The sequence below is a fragment of the Coregonus clupeaformis genome, chromosome 27 (assembly GCF_020615455.1).
Source record: "Coregonus clupeaformis isolate EN_2021a chromosome 27, ASM2061545v1, whole genome shotgun sequence".
Lineage (NCBI taxonomy): Eukaryota > Metazoa > Chordata > Actinopteri > Salmoniformes > Salmonidae > Coregonus > Coregonus clupeaformis.
Genome location: NC_059218.1, coordinates 9,927,800 through 9,951,215, shown reverse-complemented (window position 1 = coordinate 9,951,215; position 23,416 = coordinate 9,927,800). Strand labels below are relative to the sequence as shown.

Here is a 23,416-nt window from a genome sequence, read left to right as displayed (position 1 = left end):
GGTCTACAACTGTTGTATTCGGTGCATGTGACATAACATTTTATTTTATTTTTCCACCACTGCATGTAATGCTAATGTTTAGGCATACATAATGAGTGTTATGATTTGCACAGGTATATCTATGATGCATCTACCTAATGTAAGGAGGAACTGGTGACAGGAATGAAAGCAAAGTGGAGGAAAAATATTGCTGCTATCAAAACTAAGAAAATTACCAACTGTTTTTATATAATTAAATATTTAATACACTTTGATCATACATAATTAGAGGTGTGTATACATTTGTCTCACCATACCCTTACATTCTTCTTTCCACACATTGCTGTCAATGGCTGATGTTATAGTGTTGCATTGATGTGAGGTGAGCATCCCTTGAATTCAAGGGAGCCTTTCCACAGTCAGCAGTCATGAGTTTGTTCTTTCTGAAAGGCTCTGAAGGATCTCTCCAGCCATTGAACTTACAAGCATATCTGTTCCATCCTACAGCATAATTTAGGATATACCAAAAATACCAAGAAGGAGGGATACAGAGGGGTCTCTGGTTGAGAGGAAAGGTCAATTTCACAGTACAGTCTAACTAAGGTCCAGGTCTGGGTTGAGAAAGAGAGAGCACAGCTCAGAGACCATCTCTGTTCAGTCCTTTTTGGGTGGTGTGAGACGGCCATGACTCGGACAGCTAAAGTTTAAGTTAAAGCTGAGTTTAGGATGAAACACAGCATGCGTTTTTAAGATGACTCAATTGCAGTCGGACTGCACAGAATCACTGATCTAAAAATCACCTTGCATCCCAAATAACTACTTATTATAGGGTCAAGATTGCAGATTCGGCACCTCGCCTTGCTCAAACTAATCCCCTCAAACATGCTGAGAGATACACCTAGTCCTCCTTCTCACTCTGAGAGCAGAGTGGACTGCAGGGGCCTCAGAGTCCTCCGGCTGATCAGTCTCTCCTCCATCATTCCTTTGGGCATCCTCCTCTTCCCTGTGGGAGTGTGACACAACATCTCGTCCAGGCTCCGTTGGGTCACCTGACCCGCATGTTGGAGGCGGGACACTGCCTCCTCCACACTCGCCATCAAAGGACTGTCTTCGCTCCGCAAACGCACCAGGTCCACCTGAGAAAGAGGTCACACACACACAAGTACTGATGAATGATATTTGTGACTGGATGACTCAGAGATAATTACGTATAGGTTATGCACCAGACATTACAAACATCCATTTGTAGGGTTATTTTCTTACCACTTCCTGTGCAAATTCAGGCTTCTTGATAAAGACAGAGCTGCTAGAGCCCAAGGCTAGGGTCAGGACGAAGAGGGATTCTTTCACAGCTCCTGCCATAGCCAGTATCAGAACCTGGAACACCACCACAAAAACTACATCAAATAGGATGCTCCCAGGGTGGGAGCTAGACACATTACAAAGTTATAGTGAAGACTGAATATTAGAACTCACTTTGAGATTTTGGCATATTCTGCTGTCAGTGCTCATAATCTGACCAAACATGGATTGTGCTTTTTCAACATCATTCTGGAAGGAAAATAAAATATATTGAATCACATTTGTAGCCTCCTGTAGCTCAGTTGGTAGAGCATGGCGCTTGCAATGCCAGGGTTGTGGGTTCGATTCCCACGGGGGGCCAGTATGAAAAATGTATGCACTCACTAACTGTAAATCGCTCTGGATAAGAGTGTCTGCTAAATGACTAAAATGTAAAATGTACATTTGTATATGAGAGAGAGAGAGCGAGAGCAAGCGAGAGAGGATGGATGGATGACCAACCTGTCTAAGTGCTAGCGCCACAGTGAAGCAGTAGGCGTGCCTGGGCATCATGTGTCCTTTGGTCTGTCCCTCCTCCATCAGGGCAGCACAGATTCTATAGGACTCTGGGGTGTTCTGGTAAACCGGAAACAGGGCATTACATCACCTGTCTATAGACAAAGATTATGGATATACTGACAAGATAAATGTCTCTCCGCCCTAACAATGGGAGTCGTTGTCCACAAAGAGGCACGGTGGGCTGTCTAGCTCCCGCCTATCCTTTCTTCGGATTGGTGGATACATCTCATTATTGTAATCCTTTTTGGAATATTCAATGAGGGTTGTTGACGTCAACTGCCTTTATTCAATTGAGGGAGATGCTACTAGCCTCATGCCATGAATATGCATAGCCATATCGAGACAAAATAAGTATTTTTTCTCAAAGTTGCCGGGATGTCATGTGTCCTACTTATATCAGTACACTCCTACCAACTTAAGCATTACAAAACTTCTATTTGATCAAATAAACCTCACGTAGCAAATAATAAGCCATTCATTATTCTGTTGACCAAATTCACTAATGAACAGATTTCCAGTCCCAAAGAGAGAACTATGATAACACAAAAACACAATTGCAACAAAATATAAAATGTTATATCACTTGAGAATAATGATGCAAGTCCTGGTCTAATTTCTATTAAGAATAGTGTATTTTCTGGTCATTGAACATTCCCGTTGTCTGTTTTATTTGGTTGTCACTCACTCTCATTTTGTCTGATGATATTGCACAGATTTGCACCTGAAGCCAATATCCTTGATCATTGGTGTGGGTGTAACAATCCCTGCATGGCTGACCTAGGATGCAATCTCCTTCCACAACAGCACTTCATACGCACAAAGCAGTGTCCATTATCCTACCAAAACCATGATCTTGGTTGGGCTAGAATAACAGTACTTTAGGTCTCAGGGCAGGTGACATCACCACACGATGGCTACTAGGGCTTTGTCTTTCCCTGATTAGACCACACGCATCCTGTATTGTATCACAACTGTATTGGGGGAGAAGATACATGGTGCCTCCCCTTTGACCTTCTTCTCCAATGGGTTTTGAGAAGGATGCGATGAGAGGAATCGAGGAAGGATGAATTGAGAAAGAGCCTAACACTCACCTGTCAACTAGTTCACATGTGCTACACACTCACCCCTCAGCTGCTACACTCACTGACCACCTACTTCTCCACATTAACCTCAACAGCCAGTAGAGCAAACTGTGTAAACTAGCACCCACATAATTCATTTTGTGGGTATTTAATTCTGCTACATTGACTCAGATCACGCAGTCAGCGGTTGAGTTATACTGTTGGCAGCATAGGAGGTGAAAGGGGGTGTGACTGTAGCAGAGGTGTTCTGCAGGTGAGTTCTAGTAGCCACTGTGATGTGATGTCATCCCCCTGAGATTTGAAGTAGTGTGTCCTCCTGTCTATCATGAATGTATCTATATTTGAATAATGTAAGCATCTCAGATGCGAGAGGATCTCCTCCTGCAATTTTGCGACGATTTGCTTCATTCTGCTACACACACTGCCCTCCTCCAGTGGTTGGCATGCTTGCTTAAAGTGTCATTTGATTAGGGTTTGGCGTCCCGGTCCGGTCAGCCATACAGGGATGGAACTCATACATTACATGGCTACTTTGCAGCCCATGTAAAAGTGACCCTTCACTGTGGTCACTCTCTAGGGTATTTTTCTCTTGCCTCCACTATCCGTACTCTACCCTTTTGGTTCCATTGCTTACAGTGGATGTGAGATTATTTATGGCATGCATGCCCAATGCAGACATATGATGGGATTAGTATTGGCCTCGTGGGCGTGTCCAATGCACTTGTAGATGTGGCTTGTCATTTCTATACTGAAACAGGATTAGCAAATCCTCACACATTGTTTACATTTTACTGAGATGTTTTCTCCATTTGAAATGATACTATTAGAAATAGGAAAAGCACTCACACATCTGAGATAACTTATGTGTGTGGGAATCATTTGCTAATAACTTGAAAGAAAAGAAAAGGCTGATACTAGCAAGAGCATTGTGTGGGTTTTTCCTTTTCATTAGACAATTAATGAGGCTAACCATGTTGAAGGATACCAGATTTGACTTCTACAGCTACATGCCGTCATCAAAACCTTTTAATGAAGGTAGACATTAAGGATGACATCATCCTGGTGTAATTATATGCAGTTCAACATTATCATCACAAGGTGTCAGCGCAAGTATTTGTATTATTGTCTAGTTTTACTACATGTAAACAAACCACTAGCTAGGTCTCGTAACGTGAGGTTGATAATACATGCCTAGCACAAGCTAGCGGTTCATTAAAACTACAGTATGTTTCTTAATTGAAACTAAGTGGGCAACACACCTGGGTAAAATATAGTTGCGTTTTGGAGGAAGCAGACGAAGAGCTAGGAGAGAGATTGGTGAGGGGTTGATATAGTGGTTAATTACTGCTGCTAGCTAATTTTTGATGTAAACAATGTGGTCATCAAACTTTGGACCCGTATGCTAGCTACATATTTAGTTTAATTGTTGGCTGTCGTGAGAGAAATTCATCTATCTAGCTGGCTAACAAGGTAAACTGATCTTTCTCTATCTTCACATCACGCTAGCTTTGTGGTTATTTGCTGTGTTACCCAAATACAGCTAGCTAACACTACCAAAGCAAATGGATAATAAACTGGAAATAAACGCTGTCTGAGAATTTGTTTAGTGTCTCTCTGTTAGCAACAAGTCAATTTGTGTATATGAGGCGTTTGTTCTGTTTTTTGGTTGAATCAAGAAATACGAACTTGTCATTTTGTGCTAGCTAGCCAACTAATTAGCTAGCTAGCTAGCTAGCTAGCAATTATGGCGCGATGCAGCACTGGATGTTTGCTGGGGAACCTCTTGGTAGGCTGGACACATTTTTAACAACGCTTTTTTCTGATAAAAACTAGTTCATTGCATCCGTCGTGGAGCCAAGTATCATAATATTTCCATATGTCCCAGCTGCTTGCCGTAGTTCTGAAGTAATTGCGAAAAAAAAAAAAAACAGGCCTTATTTTAGGGCATTTTTCACCCTGCCAGCTCCTATTAGTTCTATTGAGCACGGTGGCAGCCAGAATACATTTTCTAATTAAGAATTAACCTCTTTTTTTTGACGATTTGTTGTTTCTAAATGGCTGCTGGGTAATTTGCTATGCGTTGAAATCTGTTTGTTCGTAGGCATCGAATTGAGCGAATGCTGCGCAGGTTCACTCAGTTGCAAACCAAAAATTGACAGGTCTAGCTCATTGATTTGTAGATCTGACGCATTTGCTCCCTCAGATGAGCCTAGCAAGTGTCACAAATTAGTTATGTACTACCCACAGAAGGCCACAGGGAGGAGCAAGAGGGCTATAAACCCATACTGTTTTTTGCCTTAAAAACCCTAAACCTACGTATAACTTATTTTAGACTTAACCCTAACCCTGACTGGTAACACAATTCACCTACAGCTGTAATGGTAATGTAGTGTATTGACAATATGATGGTGTTAAATGTTTTTAAATGGAACTGAAAGAATGTTGATTTTTGGTATCAAGAGGGAAGGTTTTAGGGTGACGCCACATATGACAGACCGGAAGTATGTTGTAGACACGGGGATTGGACAGTAGAGGGAGCCATTCACATCTTGGAAGGTTATATATAAGGGGGGAACAACGGCGGAGGGGCAGAACACAGTAAGATTTATTTGGGACTGTTTCTCCGGATCTCCGCGGGTCTGTGAACTTATGCTGTAACCTCGTGGTATTAATAAAAGTCTCTAAAACACGATACAGCCTAAGGGGATTCTTTGATCGACAGCAATACCCACCAGCATTCGACGCGATACCACAAATGGAGGTCCTACCGAGATTCTGATTGCACTGGTTCCTTCCTGAGACGCGAGGTGACTACTGTCCAAGCCGGCTCTAAAGGTGAGATTACTCACAAAATTTGGGCATTAGTGATTCCGTTGATTGGGGAGAGGGCATTGAAGGTGTACAGATTAAAAATACTTGGATCGTTGTTGATGTGGGGTGTTGCGGTCGATTACGGGTCTTTAAAAATATTCTAAAATTTATATTCCATTGGTAACGGGTGGCAATGAGAAATTTAGAGCAAAAGAAACGGTAGAAGTTTATATTCCATTGGTAACAATAGGCAATGAGAAGTTTATATTCCATTGGTAACAATAGGCAATGAGAAGTTTATATTCCATTGGTAACGATAGGCAATGAGAAGTTTATGTTTCATTGGTAACAGTAGGCAATGAGAAGTTTATGTTTCATTGGTAACAGTAGGCAATGAGAAATTTATGTTTTAAGGGAAGCGCAGGATATGTCTTTGTGTAGTAGGCCGCAGTTAGCTAGAGGCTAAGGCTATTTCTTGATTGTTTCAGGCCACGTGGTACATCGTGGCTAAGGCTAAATGTGTTTTGTGTAACAGTGTACCTAAGGTTAATGCTAAATGCTAATGCTAAATGCTAATTGTGTTGTGTGCTACATGCTAACGTATCCTTAGAGGTCCATTGCGATGGATTCAAGCCTCTTAAATTTGTTTGCATTTGGGTGGAATTCAGAGTTCTACGCAAATGTAAGGTCTGTTGTGTAATTGGCTGATTCTATGTGTAAAATAGAGAAACTGAGGTAGAATGCGGGCGTTCTATTGTGTGGTAAGCATGGGCTTGAATGGATGTGCGCATGCGCTTGATTTTACAGGGCTAAAACTACGACATGCGGTCGTGCTGAGCCTACAAAACAAAATGGTGGTTTAAGGTCATAGGTTTTTGGGGTTTCTCTTCAGGGGTGGGATAGCGATAGAGAAAGGAAGGTGGACACGAATCTTTTAAAATCGTTAAAGTAACTGTTATTCGAACGTGAAACTATTTGTTGAGATGTAGTAAATTTATAAATTAAATATATGTTGACGAAGTGTAATGCATTGAATTAAATGACGAATTAAAATAAAATTAAAATGTTTTGAGCGATCTATTTATTCCTGGGTTCAGTTTTTAAATGTTTTGAGTGATCTATTTATTCCTGGGTTCAGTTTAAAATGTTTTGAGTGATCTATTTATTCCTGGGTTCAGTTTTGTAGCAAATGTGAGTGGGGAATATTTAATGTGGATAACTTGGTTAAGTGCATAAACTTTAAATGCTTGTCTGTACCGTTTTCTTCCCTTGTTATATGAGGCTATAGAACGGAGCAAAGGAGAGAGAGGGGGGCTAACGTGTGCGTGACGTGACGTGACAAGGTGTGACGCAGGCAGAGGATCATTCAAAATCAGGCTAGTACTTTTTTTAATTACATTTTTAATATTCATTTTTTCTTCTTTTTTCTCTGTTTTCTCTCGGGTTGTTTAGGTTATATTAATAATTAAAGGGGGGGAAGCCATAGGCTATATAGGCTATATAGGCTAAAATAAAATAGTCTACAAATCTTTCCATAGGATGTTGGATGCAATGACACTCTCTTAGACGCTTGGCAACGGACTGATCAGTGAATAAAATTTGCAGTTTGGGGTCTCTGTGCATTACTGGGCCTGATTGGAGGGTTCGGTTGGAAAGCAGGTACTGACATTATTCTGTGATATTGAAATATTTGGCTTCATATTAAACAATGGAATTTATTGGTGTGGTATTGTTGTAGATTGGAAGTCCATGTTATTTTGATTGCTGTGAAGTTGACTACTGGTATTCACTTTCCGGAGGGGTTAAGGTAAGTGGGCCGCTAATTGATAAATTGGTAAAATAGGTGTAGAAATAAAAAATTGGTCTTAATTATTCATAATTATTCATAGTTTTTAATTAAAATTTTAATTGATATTTCTGATTGATATTTTTATTTTTTGAATAATTTAATTGATTTTTTTAAGGGGTTTTGTTTTTAATAATAAAAAAAAAAAATTCATTAATTTTTTTGATTAAATTTATTTTTATTTTAAAAAAAATATTACATTTTTAATATTCATTTTTTCTTCTTTTTTCTCTGTTTTCTCTCGGGTTGTTTAGGTTATATTAATAATTAAAGGGGGGGAAGCCATAGGCTATATAGGCTATATAGGCTAAAATAAAATAGTTCACAAGGAATATAAAAGAGTAGTTACAATGGGGAGAAAGGATAGCAAGGCTATGAAAGTTATTACACCGGTTAATATAGTGGAACATAGTAATCCTTTAGTTAAGGGTATTGCGACATTATCCGGCAAATGGAACAAACGTTGGCCTGACATTGAACAACCATGGCCAGTGGAAGGGACTCTTAACCCGGACGTCATCAACATCATGAAAGTGCTTCTGTCAATTTACAAGGCAGATCAGAAGAAGGGAAAACAAAAGGAACGACGTAAAGAGAAGAGACAAAGGGAGCTGGGTGTTCTTAAATTGTTTGAAGATGAAGGACAAAAACTGATGAAAGATACCAACGACAAGGGAAGTAAAGGTATGGAGAAAAGGCTAAAGGAAGAGACGTCGACAGAGAAACTGAGGGTAGAGGTCGGTATACCCTTCTCACATACGGATTCGGCGAGAAGACCCCCACCTTATGAGAAGGAAGTACAGCTTAGGGATGCTTATCCTCAGCTTCCAGTGATCCTCCAGCAGGGGGATTATTACATCAGAGATGAAGATGAACAAATAATAGAGAGAGGACAAGCAGAAACGACCATAAAAATGCATCCAAGCACCAAAGGTAAAAAGAAAACGAGAAGTCTGAAAACTAAGGGTGGTATGAGGTTAAGTAGGATGGAACTGGAGGAGGACGATGATGATCAGAGTGATTTAGAGGGGATCATGGGTGGATATGATCCTGTCATCAAACGGAGGTTGGCCAGAACGGAGAGAAGGGGTAAGGAAGGTTTGAAGAAGAAGGATACAAGATATTACAGTGCTGAGGAAGATTCGAAGAAGAAGGATACAATATATTTGAGTGCTGAGGGAAGCAAAGATGAAGACAGCGATAAAGAGAAGACTGAAGGTGCTGCGTATTCGAAAGGAGTTTATCCTGCAAAGACTGTCGCAGAAGAAATAGAAGGAGATATAGACCAATGCTTATCAGAACTGAAGAGTGCAAGGACTGCAAGAGAAGTAAGAGAGCTACAGGAAGAACTCCAGACGCTGACCATACGGAAGGAGAAACAGCTGAAAAGAGAATCCAGAAAAGATGAGACAAAATATGCATTAAGGTCAAGGAAAGATACCACAAGCAAAATGGTACCAGTTATCATTCGAGGTCAAAACTTTGAATATAAGCCGTTGCAAAATACCGATATGTCAAATATACTTGAGAAGCTGCCTATTCTTCAAAATGGGGCTTATCCTTGGATTTCGAAATTGGAAGAAATTACGGTGGGAACACAGTCTGCCATAGGAGACGTTAAAAGACTGTTGGCTAATCTCATTGGGATTCCAGATATGGAAGAAGTCTTCCAGAGGGCTGGACTCATGAGATATGTTGGGACTGCAGTGAATGATCCTGAATTGTTGGCTGCAAGTAGGAATCGTCTGTGGAGAGCATTGAAAGATACATTTCCAACAAATGTGCATCCTGATAATATTCTGATTGACCCACTAGGACAACAAGAAAATCCGAGAGCCTATGTGTCAAGAGTTCATCAAGTATGGAGAAATATTACTGGAAATGATCCAGATGTGAGTCAAATTGAGCAGTCAATTTTGAGAGCTAAACTGCAAATGGGACTGCCCTCACCAGTAAGAAGCAAACTGGCAGAAGTGGTTGGACTTGGAAGCATGACAAAAGGGGTCTATACAGATCACATAGCTCATCAAGTGGATCTGTACAGGAAGAAGGAACTCAACCAGAAAGAGCAGGACGAAGAAACTCTCAGAAAACTCAATCAACTACAACTGGGGGAGAATAAAAAGGATAAGAAACAAGCTGTGGTGATGCAGAGTCAGTATGCACCAAACCAACAATCACTGCCACAGCTTCAACCAGAACAGTTCCAACCGCAAGTGTATCAGCCACCAAGGGCGGCACCAGTTGATTCATATCCACAGCCAATTTCTGGACAGACACAGAATTGGAAAGGAAGAGGACGAGAAGGAAGAGGAAGGTTTCAGCCACACTTCCAGCAATCTCAAGATGTGTGTTATAATTGTGGACAGGGTGATCACTATTCCAGGCACTGCAATTGGTCAGGAGGAAACATCAGAGGGAATTTCAGAGGAGGATACAGGGGCCAGTCAAAATCATCTGGAGGACCGGTGAACCCCTACAGGGGTCCGGAGCCAGGATTCTAGAGGTGCCTAGATGATTCGAAAGGGGGGTGTCAGCTGGTAGCGTCAGGACCGGAAAGAGATCCAACAATTGAGGTGAAAATAAACAACCGACCATTGGAAGTGATGGCGGATAGCGGAGCAGCGTTCACCTGTGTTCGACCTGAAGATGCTACACATCTCCCTATGTCCAATCAACTTGTTAGGACAATCGGATTTGAGGGAGTAAAACAGCTGATTCCTCTTACGGAACCAATTGAGCTATGCTATAAAGATCAGAAAATTACAATACCCATACTGGTATCAGAACATACACCTGTTGCATTATTGGGAAGAGATGCATTGTGTAAGTTGAACTGTACAATCAGATGTACACCAGACGGCTGTCTGATAGAAATGCCAAAGGAAAGGGTTTACCAATTGTCGATGATGACGGAGATGGATTCGTCTTCGGTATTCTGGATTGGAAATCTTAGTGAAGATTTTATGAAGCAGGCTAAGATATGGGACAGATTTATTGTTGCAAATATGCCGGATGCGAAGCTTCCGGAATATCCATTCCATTGTACGCTCAAATATTTCAAGAATGCTGCTCAACCACACTCAGAGGAATGGTTGAGTCATCAACCGAAGAATGTTCAACTTAGCTCAAGTTGCATTATTTTAGGACCACAAGGAGCAGCTATGAAGATAAACACAGACGATTATCTGAATAGAGAATTTGATATTGAGAAGAGTGTGCCACATGTTACCTTGTTGGTTTCGGAAGGCTATGAGCAAAAGCAAATAGGAGAAATGATGACAGAAGCAGAGAAACTTTGTTTCAGACCAATGAAAGACAATTTGGCGATCTGGAGAAGTGAAGATCAACAATTTCTTAAAATAATGATTTCGGCTCAAGGACAAGGAGAGCCACAGGCTGTAGGAATGACACATGAATCTATTTGCAATATGAAGATTGATTCAGACCCTATGAAAGAGGAGATGTTGCAACAAGTTCCAGAAGGGTTGTGGTCTCAACATAGTACTGATATTGGACTTGTGAAATCAGCCCAACCTGTGAAGGTTGAACTTCGACCAGGAGCCAGACCTCCATGGAAAAATCAGTATCCATTGAAAGAGGAAGCAATCAAAGGGATTGAACCACAAATTGATGGACTTTCGACAGCAGGGGTTTTAAGGACAACAAAAAACCCTCGGAGTAACACGCCTTTGTGGCCTGTAAAAAAACCAGATGGAAGTTATCGTGTAGCTCATGATTTGAGAGCAGTAAAGGAGGTAGTGATTGACTTTCCAGCAGAAGTGCCAGACCCTCATACCTTGTTAGCTCAAGTTCCTCCGGATGCGACACATTTTACAGTACTAGACTTATGTGGAGCATTTTTCAGTGTTCCACTTAGTGTAGAGAGTCAGGATTTATTTGGGTTCACATATAAGGGACAGTTCTATGAGTACAATAGAATGCCACAGGGATACCGGCATTCGCCGCATATCTTCAATAAAGTACTGAAGGAAGATTTGGTAGGGATAGATCAGATATTGCAGAGCACTGTCATTCAGTACGTGGATGATATAATGGTTTGCTCACAAAATAAGGAAACATGTCATAGGGACTCAATTAAATTACTACAGGTATTGGCAGAAAAGGGGCACAAGGTGTCACAGAAAAAGCTGCAATATTGTCAGGAGAAAGTTGTATATTTAGGTCAAAACACCACTCATGGCCACAGAAACATTTCGGACAAGCAGGTGGAAACTATTCGTAAGGCTCCAAAACCTAGAACAGTCAGAGAAATGATGACATTTCTGGGTATTGCTGGTTATTCCTCAGCTTGGGTAGAGGATTATACTAGTTTGATGGCACCGTTGAGGGCTATGGTGAGGGGTACTGAGAGTGGTCAACTCCATAGCAATCTTTCCTGGACACAGGAAGGCCATGTGGCATTTGAAACGATCAAACAGAGGTTGCAGGAGGCACCTGCACTTGCACTACCAGATTACTCGAAGAACTTTTTGCTATATGTGTCTACTTCTACTGGAGGTAGATATGCATGTGCGGTTCTTTGTCAACCGACAGGCATGGGGACGAATCCTCAGCCTATTTCCTACTACTCTACTGCTTATTCAGAGGTAGAACTAGGGTTACCACTATGCTACAGAGCAATGGTGGGGGTATATTCAATGTATGACAAAGCATCATCGGTCACAATGGGCTACCCAGTGACAATTCTTACCCATCATAGTCTCAGAAATCTTCTGAACTATGGGAAGTATACATTGACTATGCCTAGGCTCAGAGACTATCATAGACTCTTAGAGCAGGAGGATGTCACCCTTGTGAGATGTGATACAGTAAATCCAGCCGAGAGTTTACCAACTTCAGAGGATGGTGAGCCACATGATTGTGTCCAAGAAGCAGAGAGATATTCGAGGCTTCGATCAGATTTACAAGCCTTTCCATTACGTGAGGCAGACCTGGAGTATTGGACGGATGGGTCTTGCTATCGGGTGGGAGATAAATTATGTGCTGGTTATGCAGTAGTTAGAGGCAGAGGGACGGGATTTGTTGATGAAAAGGCTGAAGTAATACCACAGCCTGCGTCTGCACAACTTGCTGAACTGGTGGGGCTAACAGAAGCATGTTTGTTAGCAGAAGGAAAGCGAGTAACCATATACACTGATTCAGCATATGCACATAGTGTATGTCATTTGTTTGGGGCGGTATGGAAAGGTCGAGGGTTCAAGAAAACGGATGGTTCTCCGATACAACATCATGCACAAATAATGAAATTGTTGCATGCTATGATGAAGCCTACAGAGATAGCGATAGCTAAGTGTGCAACTCACAAGACAGATATGTCAAGAGTGACACAAGGGAACAAAGCTGCTGATGAAGCTGCAAAAGCCGTCGCAGGAGCGGATAAATTGGGGAAAGTTTTGCTGGTCACTCATGTAGTGGACTTGGAAGACAAAATTACGCTTCGAGATGTAATTTTGATGCAAGAAGCCGCTTCTATGATCGACAAACAGCTATGGCTAGACCGAGGAGCGGTCAAAGATGCTACTGGTCTGTGGAGAAACCATGAGGGGTTGATAGTAGCGCCTCTAGACCTCTTAGGTCTGATGATTCAAGAAGCACATGGCTTAGCTCATGTTGCGAGGGGGGAGGTTAACAGAAAGATCACAAAGGAATATGGTTTTTGGGCTCCATATTTGTTTGAACAAATTGATTATTTGATAGGAAGATGCACTATCTGTCTTAAAAATAATGTTCGAAGAGGGATACCTGTTCATCCAGGTTACATTCCTACACCAAGGGGTCCTATGCGTGAGTTGGTCATTGACTTTGTTGATATGATACAACCAGTTGATGGGAAAAGATACATGTTGGTGGTTGTAGATAGATTTTCACGATGGACGGAAGCTTGTCCAACCAAGCGTAAGGATGCTCAGTCGGTTGCCAAGTTCTTATGTAAAGAAGTCATAAGCAGGTGGGGATTACCCGATCGAATATCCTCAGACAATGGAAGAGAATTTGTGGATAAATCAGTAAAATTGATGTTGCAAAAATTGGGAATTAAGCAACGTCTTGGAGCAGTTTATCACCCACAAAGTCAAGGGATGTGTGAAAGAATGAACGGTGTCTTGAAAAATCGCATTGTGAAGATTTGTCAACATACAGGTCTAAACTGGATAGCGGCGCTTCCTTTAGCACTAATGGTGTGTCGCTCAAGTGAGTTACGTGATCTACGTATGACACCCCATGAGTTGGTAACAGGAAGAAGGGATGCCAACGCCTTGTTTGCGAACAAGCGGAAAGGGTCCAAGCTTGGCCCTGTTGGAAGATGAAATGAGAGCGTACGTTACATATATGGCCAATTTTCATAAAAAGTTGTCCACATATGTTTCTGACAGGCAAAGACAAGAAGAGGTGCAGAAGGCGCCTGAGGAGGATAAGAGGAATACAGTACAACCGGGAGACAAAGTATTCGTAAAGGTATTCAGAAGGAAGTGGTATAACGAACGTCGTGAAGGACCATTTGAAGTGGTTCGTAGTACTGGAACAGCTGTCCAGGTTAAGGGGTCTCCTACGTGGTATCATTTGTCACATTGTGTTAAAGCACCTACAGAAGAGGTGCCACGCGCAGAGAGAGAGGATGGAGATAGGGGAGAAGAGGGAGAGACTGTCAATGTTGGGGTTAACGTTGATAATGGTGACACTTCTGATGATGCCAGAGATGACTATGCAGGGGATGGAAAGGAAAGGGGATTTGGGGAAATTGATTTCCAATACGTCCCAGAAGCAACAGGGAATATTTCAGTGGGATGTGAAGCAGCAGAGACCACCAAGGGCAACTCTGTTAAAGGAGAAGCTAGTGATTCGGTTGGACAAAATAGGCCTAGACCAGTTAGGAGAAAAGTCAGACCAAAACGTTACGAAAACTAGGAATGAAGTAACAACAATAACACCAACACGTCAGTCTGTTATAACAACAGTAGGAAGCAATTTAACTCTTTCAACATTGACAGTTGGTAAAGTCATAAATATATCGCATTCGATTACAAGGGATCCAATAGTGCCAGCACCAATGTTAGAACAAAAGACATTAACTAAATCAACTACTTTAATGGTAATTTTGGAAGGATTTGATGGTACGACGGCAATAACAAATGTAGGAGGTATGATACCGACACCGACAACAACTTTTCTAAAAGTAAACGATGTAACAAAAATGACTCAGCAAATAGTGGTAGAGAACAATATAGGTTCATCTGAAATAGTACAGGATAATATAATGGAAGTACAGGATGAGTTCTTTGGGGTCAATCTAACATCAGAAGATACATCTGATCAATACCGCTCATTAGGGAAAAGAGACGCTAAATGGAAAGCATTTGGATTTGATTCGTCTGTTTTGAAAAATAAAGATCAATGGGCAGGGAGAAACCTTTGGTTCCAGCAGTTAACTCATGCTGTAAGATCAGTGAGGAATTTTGAGGGTCCATATCTGTTGAGAATTCCAGCACCAGAGACGTGGGGTTCGATTTTAGAAACGGTTGCTCAACCGTTATCAAGTGGGTGTCAAGCCTATGCGTTGATGTGGCTGTTGTATCATCAACGAGCATTGACAGATAAAGAAATGTCGTTGTCACAACATTTGTTTAAGCCTAGGTATAAGTGTTCTTGGTTAAATGAATTTCCCTATGTGAATATGTTGGATGGTAAAGAAAGTCAGGTAACAGCGATCCCTGAAGCATTTGAGGTGAAAGCAGTGAGGGCTAAAAATTGTTTTTGTTCTAATAAAACAGAAGATGTCAATGGTATGTTCATGGGAATATCAGATTGTGATGATTATATGATGACTTTGGATAAGCACGGACAAAAGGGTAGAATGGACAAATATGATGTTACTTTTTATGTACCAGGTAGTAAGAACAACAGGACTTTGATGGTGAGAGATCACTTTTGGCCTATCAATGTAACTATTGGGAATTTTAGAGATATTTGGTGGATTTGTGGTGATAAAGCATATATATTCTTACCCCAGGGATGGAAAGGATGTTGTTACATGTCAACGTTGAAGCTTCCATATGAGGTTTTTACAAATAGAAGAGGAGTAGCACCGAACACAGATCAATCTGAAACTACTGTTGAAAATAGGGTGAAAAGAGACATGGCTAAATTTAGTAATCTTGAAGCCTACCATTGGAGAATAAGTCTGGGAGAGAAGTGGGGACTTGGTCTTTTTCCATGGTATGGTGTAACATTCTTAGCAGATCATATTGATAATATTACATATACGTTGCAGGGCTTTGCAAATGAAACAATAAGAGGGTTTCACCTTCTGTCAAATGCTCAAAGAAGTCACAGACTGACGTTGTTGAAACATGACATGGCTCTTGATTATATTTTGGCAAAACAAGGTGGATTATGTTTGGCTATGAATCTGACGGGGGATGATTGTTATACTTTGATCCCAGATAGTTCCGATAATATCACGAGTGTTATAGATGCCTTGAAGAATATAAGGTATGCATTTGGGAGATCTGAGAAAGCTGGATGGTCAGCGAAGTCTTGGTTGCACGATCAGTTAGGCCCAATAGGAGCAGTGATGGTGCAGATTTTAGTCGCAGCTCTGATAGCGTTGTGTGTCATGTTTTGCTTTTGTACTTTGTTACTGACCTTTGCAAAAGCTATGATATTAAGATGGGTTGGTGTTGTGATGCCTGGAGACAACACTCAGATGCCGTTGTTGATTGTTCCTGATCTGGACGAAGATGGACGAGGGGGTCTGGATGGACTACTGATGGATAAATATCCTTTTTGATTATTTGATCATTTTTCAATTTTTTTCAATATTAGTGTGATTTTTAGTATGATTTTTATGAATCAAGGGGGGAATGGGTTTATATGATTCATATATCATTTATATATCATTTTTAGATTGTTAGTGGATATTGATGTTTAATTTCAAAATGTTGTTTTGCAAAAGATACTGTGGTTTTTTTTCCCCTTTTCTTCCAGAAGCATTTGGGGGAACATGGGAAGGGACAATATGACTGGAGGAGATGAAACAAGGAGGGTGTGGCCGATTCCATCAACAAATCCATTGGAAGTCGAGACTATGGGGAGATTAAGTGTAGTGGACTACATTCCAGTGTTTGCAATGAAATATAGACATGTGTAATACATAATTGTGTCATATTCTTATGTATTAATTTTTGTAGAATGATGTTTGATGTTATTGAATACATGTGAGGATCTTAGATGTTTTTGTTTATTTCGGTGATGCTTAGGGACAGGAATTTATGCAGGGAGAGTTCCACTCTACGGTCCAATGGGTTGACCAGCCTTAGAGTGGATGTTTTTGGATAGGATTAAGTTTGCAGGGGCTTACATGTGTATTTTAGTTGCATCATAGTTTCAAATGTATTTACGTGGTTTATGAGGTTATCTGGAGTACCGAATGGTGGTTGCCTGGGGCAGAGGGACCGTGAGAGAATTTTACCGTCTTGATTGATGGATGGATATCTGAAAAGATGGCTGCCGGACAGTTTTTCGCTCTTACACTCCATAGAGATTTCTTCATATGTCATAGTAATGTATTCCCACTTCATATGTCATAGTAATGTATTCCCACTTCATAAACAGTTATTGCATAGAAAGGTATTTACACTCTAGAGAAGAATGTTTTTGGTTTAATGTTAAAGATACTCAATAAGATAAATTGTTACTAGTCATAATCCTATTCTGTTTGTTTTCGAGACATTTAGGTTGTCTCGAAAGGGGGGAATGTAGTGTATTGACAATATGATGGTGTTAAATGTTTTTAAATGGAACTGAAAGAATGTTGATTTTTGGTATCAAGAGGGAAGGTTTTAGGGTGACGCCACATATGACAGACCGGAAGTATGTTGTAGACACGGGGATTGGACAGTAGAGGGAGCCATTCACATCTTGGAAGGTTATATATAAGGGGGGAACAACGGCGGAGGGGCAGAACACAGTAAGATTTATTTGGGACTGTTTCTCCGGATCTCCGCGGGTCTGTGAACTTATGCTGTAACCTCGTGGTATTAATAAAAGTCTCTAAAACACGATACAGCCTAAGGGGATTCTTTGATCGACAGCAATACCCACCAGCATTCGACGCGATACCACAGTAACCCTAACCGTAACCCTAAACCTTACTGGTAAAACAACGGACCTATAGCTGTAATGGTCACCACAATTCTAACCCTAACCCTGACTTGTAACACAATGCACCTTTAGCTGTAATGGTCACGGTAACTCTAACCCTAACACTAACTGTAACCCTGACTGGTAACACAATGCAATTACAGCTGTAATGGTAACCGTAACCCTAACGGGTAATACAATGCACATATAGCTGTAATGGCAACCCTAACCGTAACCCTAATTGGCAATATAATACATCTATAGTTTTAATGGTCACCGTAATTCCAACCCTAACCGGTAACACAATGCACCTTTGCTTTAATGGTCACCGTAATTCTAACCCTAACCCTGACTGGTAAGACAATGCACCTACAACTGTAATTGTAACCCTAAACCTTCCTGGTAAAACAACGGACCTATAGCTGTAATGGTCAACCTAACCCTCACCCTGACTTGTAACAAAATGCACCTATAGCCATAATGGTCACCACAATTCTAACCCTAACCCTAGGTATAACCTATTTTAGCCCTAACCCTAGGTATAACCTATTTTAGCCTTAACCCTAAACCCTAACCCTAATTCTTGGGTAGGGTAGCCTAAAACACTTTTCTAAACTATTTTTGTAATAATATTATGTTAGTAAATACCATTATAGTACTAAATACCATTTTGATTGTTATTTTTTAAATAAAAACCTATGTAAGCATTTTGCAGTTTTTTTGTTGTTATTAGTTATTTTATGATATTTCTTATTGCAAGGCAGAACACTTGATAAACAAGCCACATTTTATTTTTCAAATGTGGTTGGTTATTTTTCAAATGTGGTCCTCTGTAGCTCAGCTGGTAGAGCACGGCGCTTGTAACGCCAAGGTAGTGGGTTCGAACCCCGGGACCACCCATACACAAAAAAAAAAAATGTATGCACGCATGACTGTAAGTCGCTTTGGATAAAAGCGTCTGCTAAATGGCATATTATTATTATTATTATTATTGAACTGGGTGTGACCTAGTAACCTATATGTGAAAGTCCAGCAATTGGCTGGGATAGGAGGGGCAGGTTTGAGACTGATCTCAGGAATTAATAAGAAAAAAACACTTCATTTCTCAGCTGCCTCACTAATGTCTTTATGTAAATTAATAACTTTGAATTGCTAAATATTTCCAATAGATGGCAGCATAAGACCACAAAGTATCAGTTATAGGCCATAGCAGCAATATGATTGACGTAAAATAGCATACAATCAAAGACTATACACTACCAGTCAAAAGTGTTTACACACCTACTCATTCAAGGGTTTTTCTTTATTTTTACATTGTAGAATAATAGTGAAGACATCAAAACTATGATATAACACATATGGAATCATGTAGTAACCACATTTTAAAAAATAACAAATCAAAAAATATTTTATATTTGATATTCTTCAAATAGCCACCCTTTGCCTTGATGACAGCTTTGCACACTCTTGGCATTCTCTCAACCAGCTTCATGAGGTAGTCACCTGGAATGCATTTCAATTAACAGGTGTGCCTTCTTAACAGTTAATTTGTGGAATTGCTTTCCTTCATAATGCGTTTGAGCCAATCAGTTGTGTTGTGACAAGGTAGGGGGGTATACAGAAGATAGCCCTATTTGGTAACAGACCAAGCCCATATTATGGCAAGAACAGCTCAAATAAGCAAAGAGAAATGACAGTTAATCATTACTTTAAGACATGAAGGTCAGTCAATACGGAAAATGTCAAGAACTTTGAACGTTTCTTCAAGTGCAGTCGCAAAAACCATCAAGCACTATGATGAAACTGGCTCTCATGAGGACTGCCACAGGAATGGAAGACCCAGAGTTACCTCTGCAGCCGAGGATAAGTTCCTTAGAGTTACCAGCCTCAGAAATCGCAGCCCAAATAAATGCTTCACAGAGTTCAAGTAACAGACACATCTCAACATCAACTGTTCAGAGGGGACTGTGTGAATCAGGCCTTCATGGTCAAATTGCTGCAAAGAAACCACTACTAAAGGACACCAATAATAAGAAGAGACCTGCTTGGGCCAAGAAACACGAGCAATGGACATTAGACCGGTAGAAATGTGTCCTTTGGTCTGGAGTCCAAATTGGTGATTTTTGGTTCAAACCGCAGTGTCTTTGTGAGACGCGGTGTGTGTGAACGGATTATCTCCTCATGTGTATTTCCCACCATAAAGCATGGAGGAGGTGGTGTTATGGTGAGGGGGTGCTTTGCTGGTGACACTGTCTGTGATTTATTTAGAATTCAAGGCACACTTAACCAGCATGGCTACCACAGCATTCTGCAGCGATACGCCATCTCATCTGGTTTGGGCTTAGTGGGACTATCATTTGTTTTTCAACAGGACAATGACCCAACACACCTCCAGGCTGTGTAAGGGCTATTTGACCAAGAAGGAGAGTGATGGAGTGCTGCATCAGATGACCTGGCCTCCACAATCCTCCGACCTCAACCCAATTGAGATGGTTTGGGATGAGTCGGACGGCAGAGTGAAGGAAAAGCAGCCAACAAGTGCTCAGCATGTGTGTGAACTCTTTCATGACTGTTGGAAAAGCAATCCAGGTGAAGCTGGTTGAGAGAATGCCAAGAGTGTGCAAAGCTGTCATCAAGTCAAAGTGCTCGGTTGTCATCAAATTCTAGCTCCAAAATACTTTTTGCCCTTGGAACACTGAGCTCCGCCCATTGTTTTCCTATGGAAAGGCATGCCGGTCTATTTCGCCAAATATCTCACAATGTATATATTTGTATTTTTTCAAGTCGGACACCATTTTAATCAGTAGAATCTCCTCTTTGTAATTATGTAAGTCTGGGCAGAGAGCTCGGTTGTCATCGATCACTAGACCAGAGAAATAGTCACAAGTTTTCATTACGCAGACATAAGCACAGTTGACACCATCGAGGTGCGGATGTTTACTTTCTACACAAGTTTTTTTTTTTTTCAGATTGCAGTGGTAAAATAAAAATGTATACATTTTTTTGTGCCATTTAGGCTAAATGGAATTCTAAGCATCACTCCAGTCAGAAGAGGCTCTGCAAAGGTTTGTTTCAATTCATTTGCTATGGCCTTGCGCTAGTGTTCCAGCTCAGCCAATGCTCTTTTGCTGTTTTTCAGCCTTGGGTGAATTTTGACTCATTCTGTTGTCCAGCCTACTCTTGGATGAGCATGCATATAGAACATGTTATTGTTCTGACAGTTGAAAAGGTCTATAGGGTGGACCAATGCAATGTCTGCAAGGTGGACAAATCCTCACCAGTTTATAGCAGGTCCCAGTTGCTAATGTGAATGTGTCCTTGGTGAATGGCACACCTTGGTTCTTCATGTCTCGCAGTACATCCAGAGCACCTAGTAGTATGGACATGGTTTAGTGACGGCAGAGATCAGTCATCTATAAATATTCATTTTCTTCTTGAATGTGTGCTGCCTTCTAATATTAAAAGGATGTCACTTACTCTCATATAATCCTTTCATAAACAACATGTCTATGGCAATATTGAAGGAGGTCGAGTCAGAGAAGAATCCTCTCAAATCCTGTTAGAGAAAGGAGATTTGTTTATTTACAACTTGACCAGCTACAGTATGTGTAAACTTCAATCAATACCCTAGTCTATGGGACTGCACTAATATAATTACATGATATGATCTCAATAGCACTTGTTAATCTTCGTTCATTCAGAGATGTTGATTATTCCCTGACAAATTATTAATGTAGTCTAAGTACTGCATATTAATAGATTGTTACCTTGTCTGTCAGTGTGGCAGCAGCCATATCCTCCAGCCCCAGTTCATAGCACAGCCTCATGAAGAGAGGACCAAACTTAAACTCTCCAAATGCTACATTACTGTTCTCCTCATGGTACCTGGACAGCGGAACATGCAGAACACACAAACATACACAAACACAGAACCATGACGAAGTTAGACTACCAACATTAGTCAAACTACAAGATTGCATTAAACTATTTCAAACTTATGCTTTATCTGTCCGTAACACAGTTGATGAGGAGACTTCATCTTCAGGTCTGTTTTGACAGCTAATTGTGAGGATACTTAGGATAGAGTTTGACACCACTGAATATGTGAAGTATGAAATACTCAATCATCTGGTCAGTGGCCACAATGCATTAGCAAGAAACTAGTATCTCACTGTGTGACCCATACCTGTAGATGGCACCTCTGGCTGTGACCATGTCCTCTGCAGATTGGCAAAGGTGTAGAAGCAGCTTTAACTCATCCTTCAATATTAGCTGTTTCTTCTTCAGCTTCTGATTAAATACCTCAAAATAATGACCTGGAGAATATAACATGGTCTGTCAACTTCAAAACTAGTAGTTGCAGTACGGTAGTATTACATCCAAACAGTAAGGTCATATCAGAATCAGTACAGTAACCTACTTTTTGATCCGGACACTTGATGAGCCACTGCCAGTTTCCGCTGCTGAAATTCTTGTAGCTTGACAACATCCTCTGACAGCAGATGCCTTTTTGCTGAAATGAATGAAGCAACAGGAGTAGTCAACATATACATGAATAGGAATTAGGTTAAGGTTAAGAAAGGGTTAGGATAAAAGCGTCTGCTAAATGGCATATTATTATTAGCTCAAATGCAAAAAAATAAAAAATACTTTTGACGTCAATTTGACAAAAGCTGTAGCCCATCTGGACATGACCGGGTACGGTACTGTAATTGCCCATGTATCTGAACAAGTTCAACACTTGTGGAAATTGACTGCATGCATTACACATTCGTCTGGAAAGTTGAAGTAGTTCCAAGATAGATAAATATGATAACAGGACAGGAGAGACAGCTCAGCCGCTGTCACACAAGTGACATTGGCATTGAGACAGATTCCGTGGTGGTCGACAAGCTAGCGCTAGCGGCACAGGTACTGCACCATGACATTATATACATAAAATAAGTTATTCATATACCTCCTACTCTGCATGCCATACAGTCCGATTGTATGAGGCCACGATATAATCCTTTTGAGGGAACATCATTAAGCAGTATTCGGACGAAACCGCCGATTCTGCCAAGCGCCATGTTGCCCCCTGACTGTACTATTACTGCGAGAGCAAAGGGTGAAATGGTTTGGCAATTCAAATACAATCTTATTTCGCTGCGCCAGGTTTGTTAGAAGCACAGCAAACTATTGTACATTTACTAATTATAGTTATTGTTTACCATCCAATTGATAACGTATGTAACAATGGAGAGATAGAAATATATACGTTTTATTCTCCACTTTTTCACGTTTAGTTGGTACATTCCAAAATGTCTGCGCCCTGTCGCCGTGTTTACTATTTTTACGTCGGATTTCCAAATGTCCAGGTTAAACGAATATTTATTCTGACCAATGGACTGTCTTGGAGTAAAATAATAATTATCTTGCCATCTCATCTCCATTCTCATTAGCTGTCCGATGTCTGGTTGGGATTATAGCAAGTCAACGAAATGAATTTCGCACATGCTGAACATAAAGGTAATACCTCCTACAACCTGCAGGGGGCAGTGTTCCATACACAATTTGCATCCAACCCATACGGTATAATGCAATCTGGAATCCTTGGGACGTCCATACCCTAACCATAACCTTACCTAACCCTTACCTTAACCATTTTACATTTCAACTTCAATGGGGTAATGTGGGA

At 40.8% G+C, this 23,416-nt stretch overlaps 1 protein-coding gene across 1 annotated transcript; it reads right to left on the bottom strand.

Moving 5' to 3' along the window:
• Positions 1 to 219: 219 nt before the first annotated feature.
• LOC121541492 (pentatricopeptide repeat-containing protein 2, mitochondrial) lies at positions 220 to 22,818 on the bottom strand. The gene is made up of 10 exons (XM_041850548.1): positions 22,697 to 22,818; positions 22,160 to 22,252; positions 21,926 to 22,055; positions 21,507 to 21,624; positions 21,217 to 21,295; positions 21,018 to 21,109; positions 1,783 to 1,896; positions 1,456 to 1,530; positions 1,243 to 1,356; positions 220 to 1,115 (listed from the first exon to the last, which is right to left on the bottom strand). The coding sequence occupies exons 1-10, from the start codon at positions 22,806 to 22,808 to the stop codon at positions 891 to 893; spliced, it is 1,152 nt and encodes a 383-aa protein (XP_041706482.1). The 5' UTR covers positions 22,809 to 22,818; the 3' UTR covers positions 220 to 890.
• Positions 22,819 to 23,416: the final 598 nt, after the last annotated feature.

Coding starts and splice junctions, on each gene's coding strand:
- LOC121541492 (XM_041850548.1), bottom strand. CDS start 22,808: ATGGCGCTTGGCAGAATCGGCGGTTTCGTCCGAATACTGCTTAATGAT. Junction 22,253..22,696: donor TATGGCATGCAGAGTAGGAG/GTATATGAATAA, acceptor CATTCATTTCAG/CAAAAAGGCATCTGCTGTCA. Junction 21,110..21,216: donor TATGAAAGGATTATATGAGA/GTAAGTGACATC, acceptor CCATACTACTAG/GTGCTCTGGATGTACTGCGA.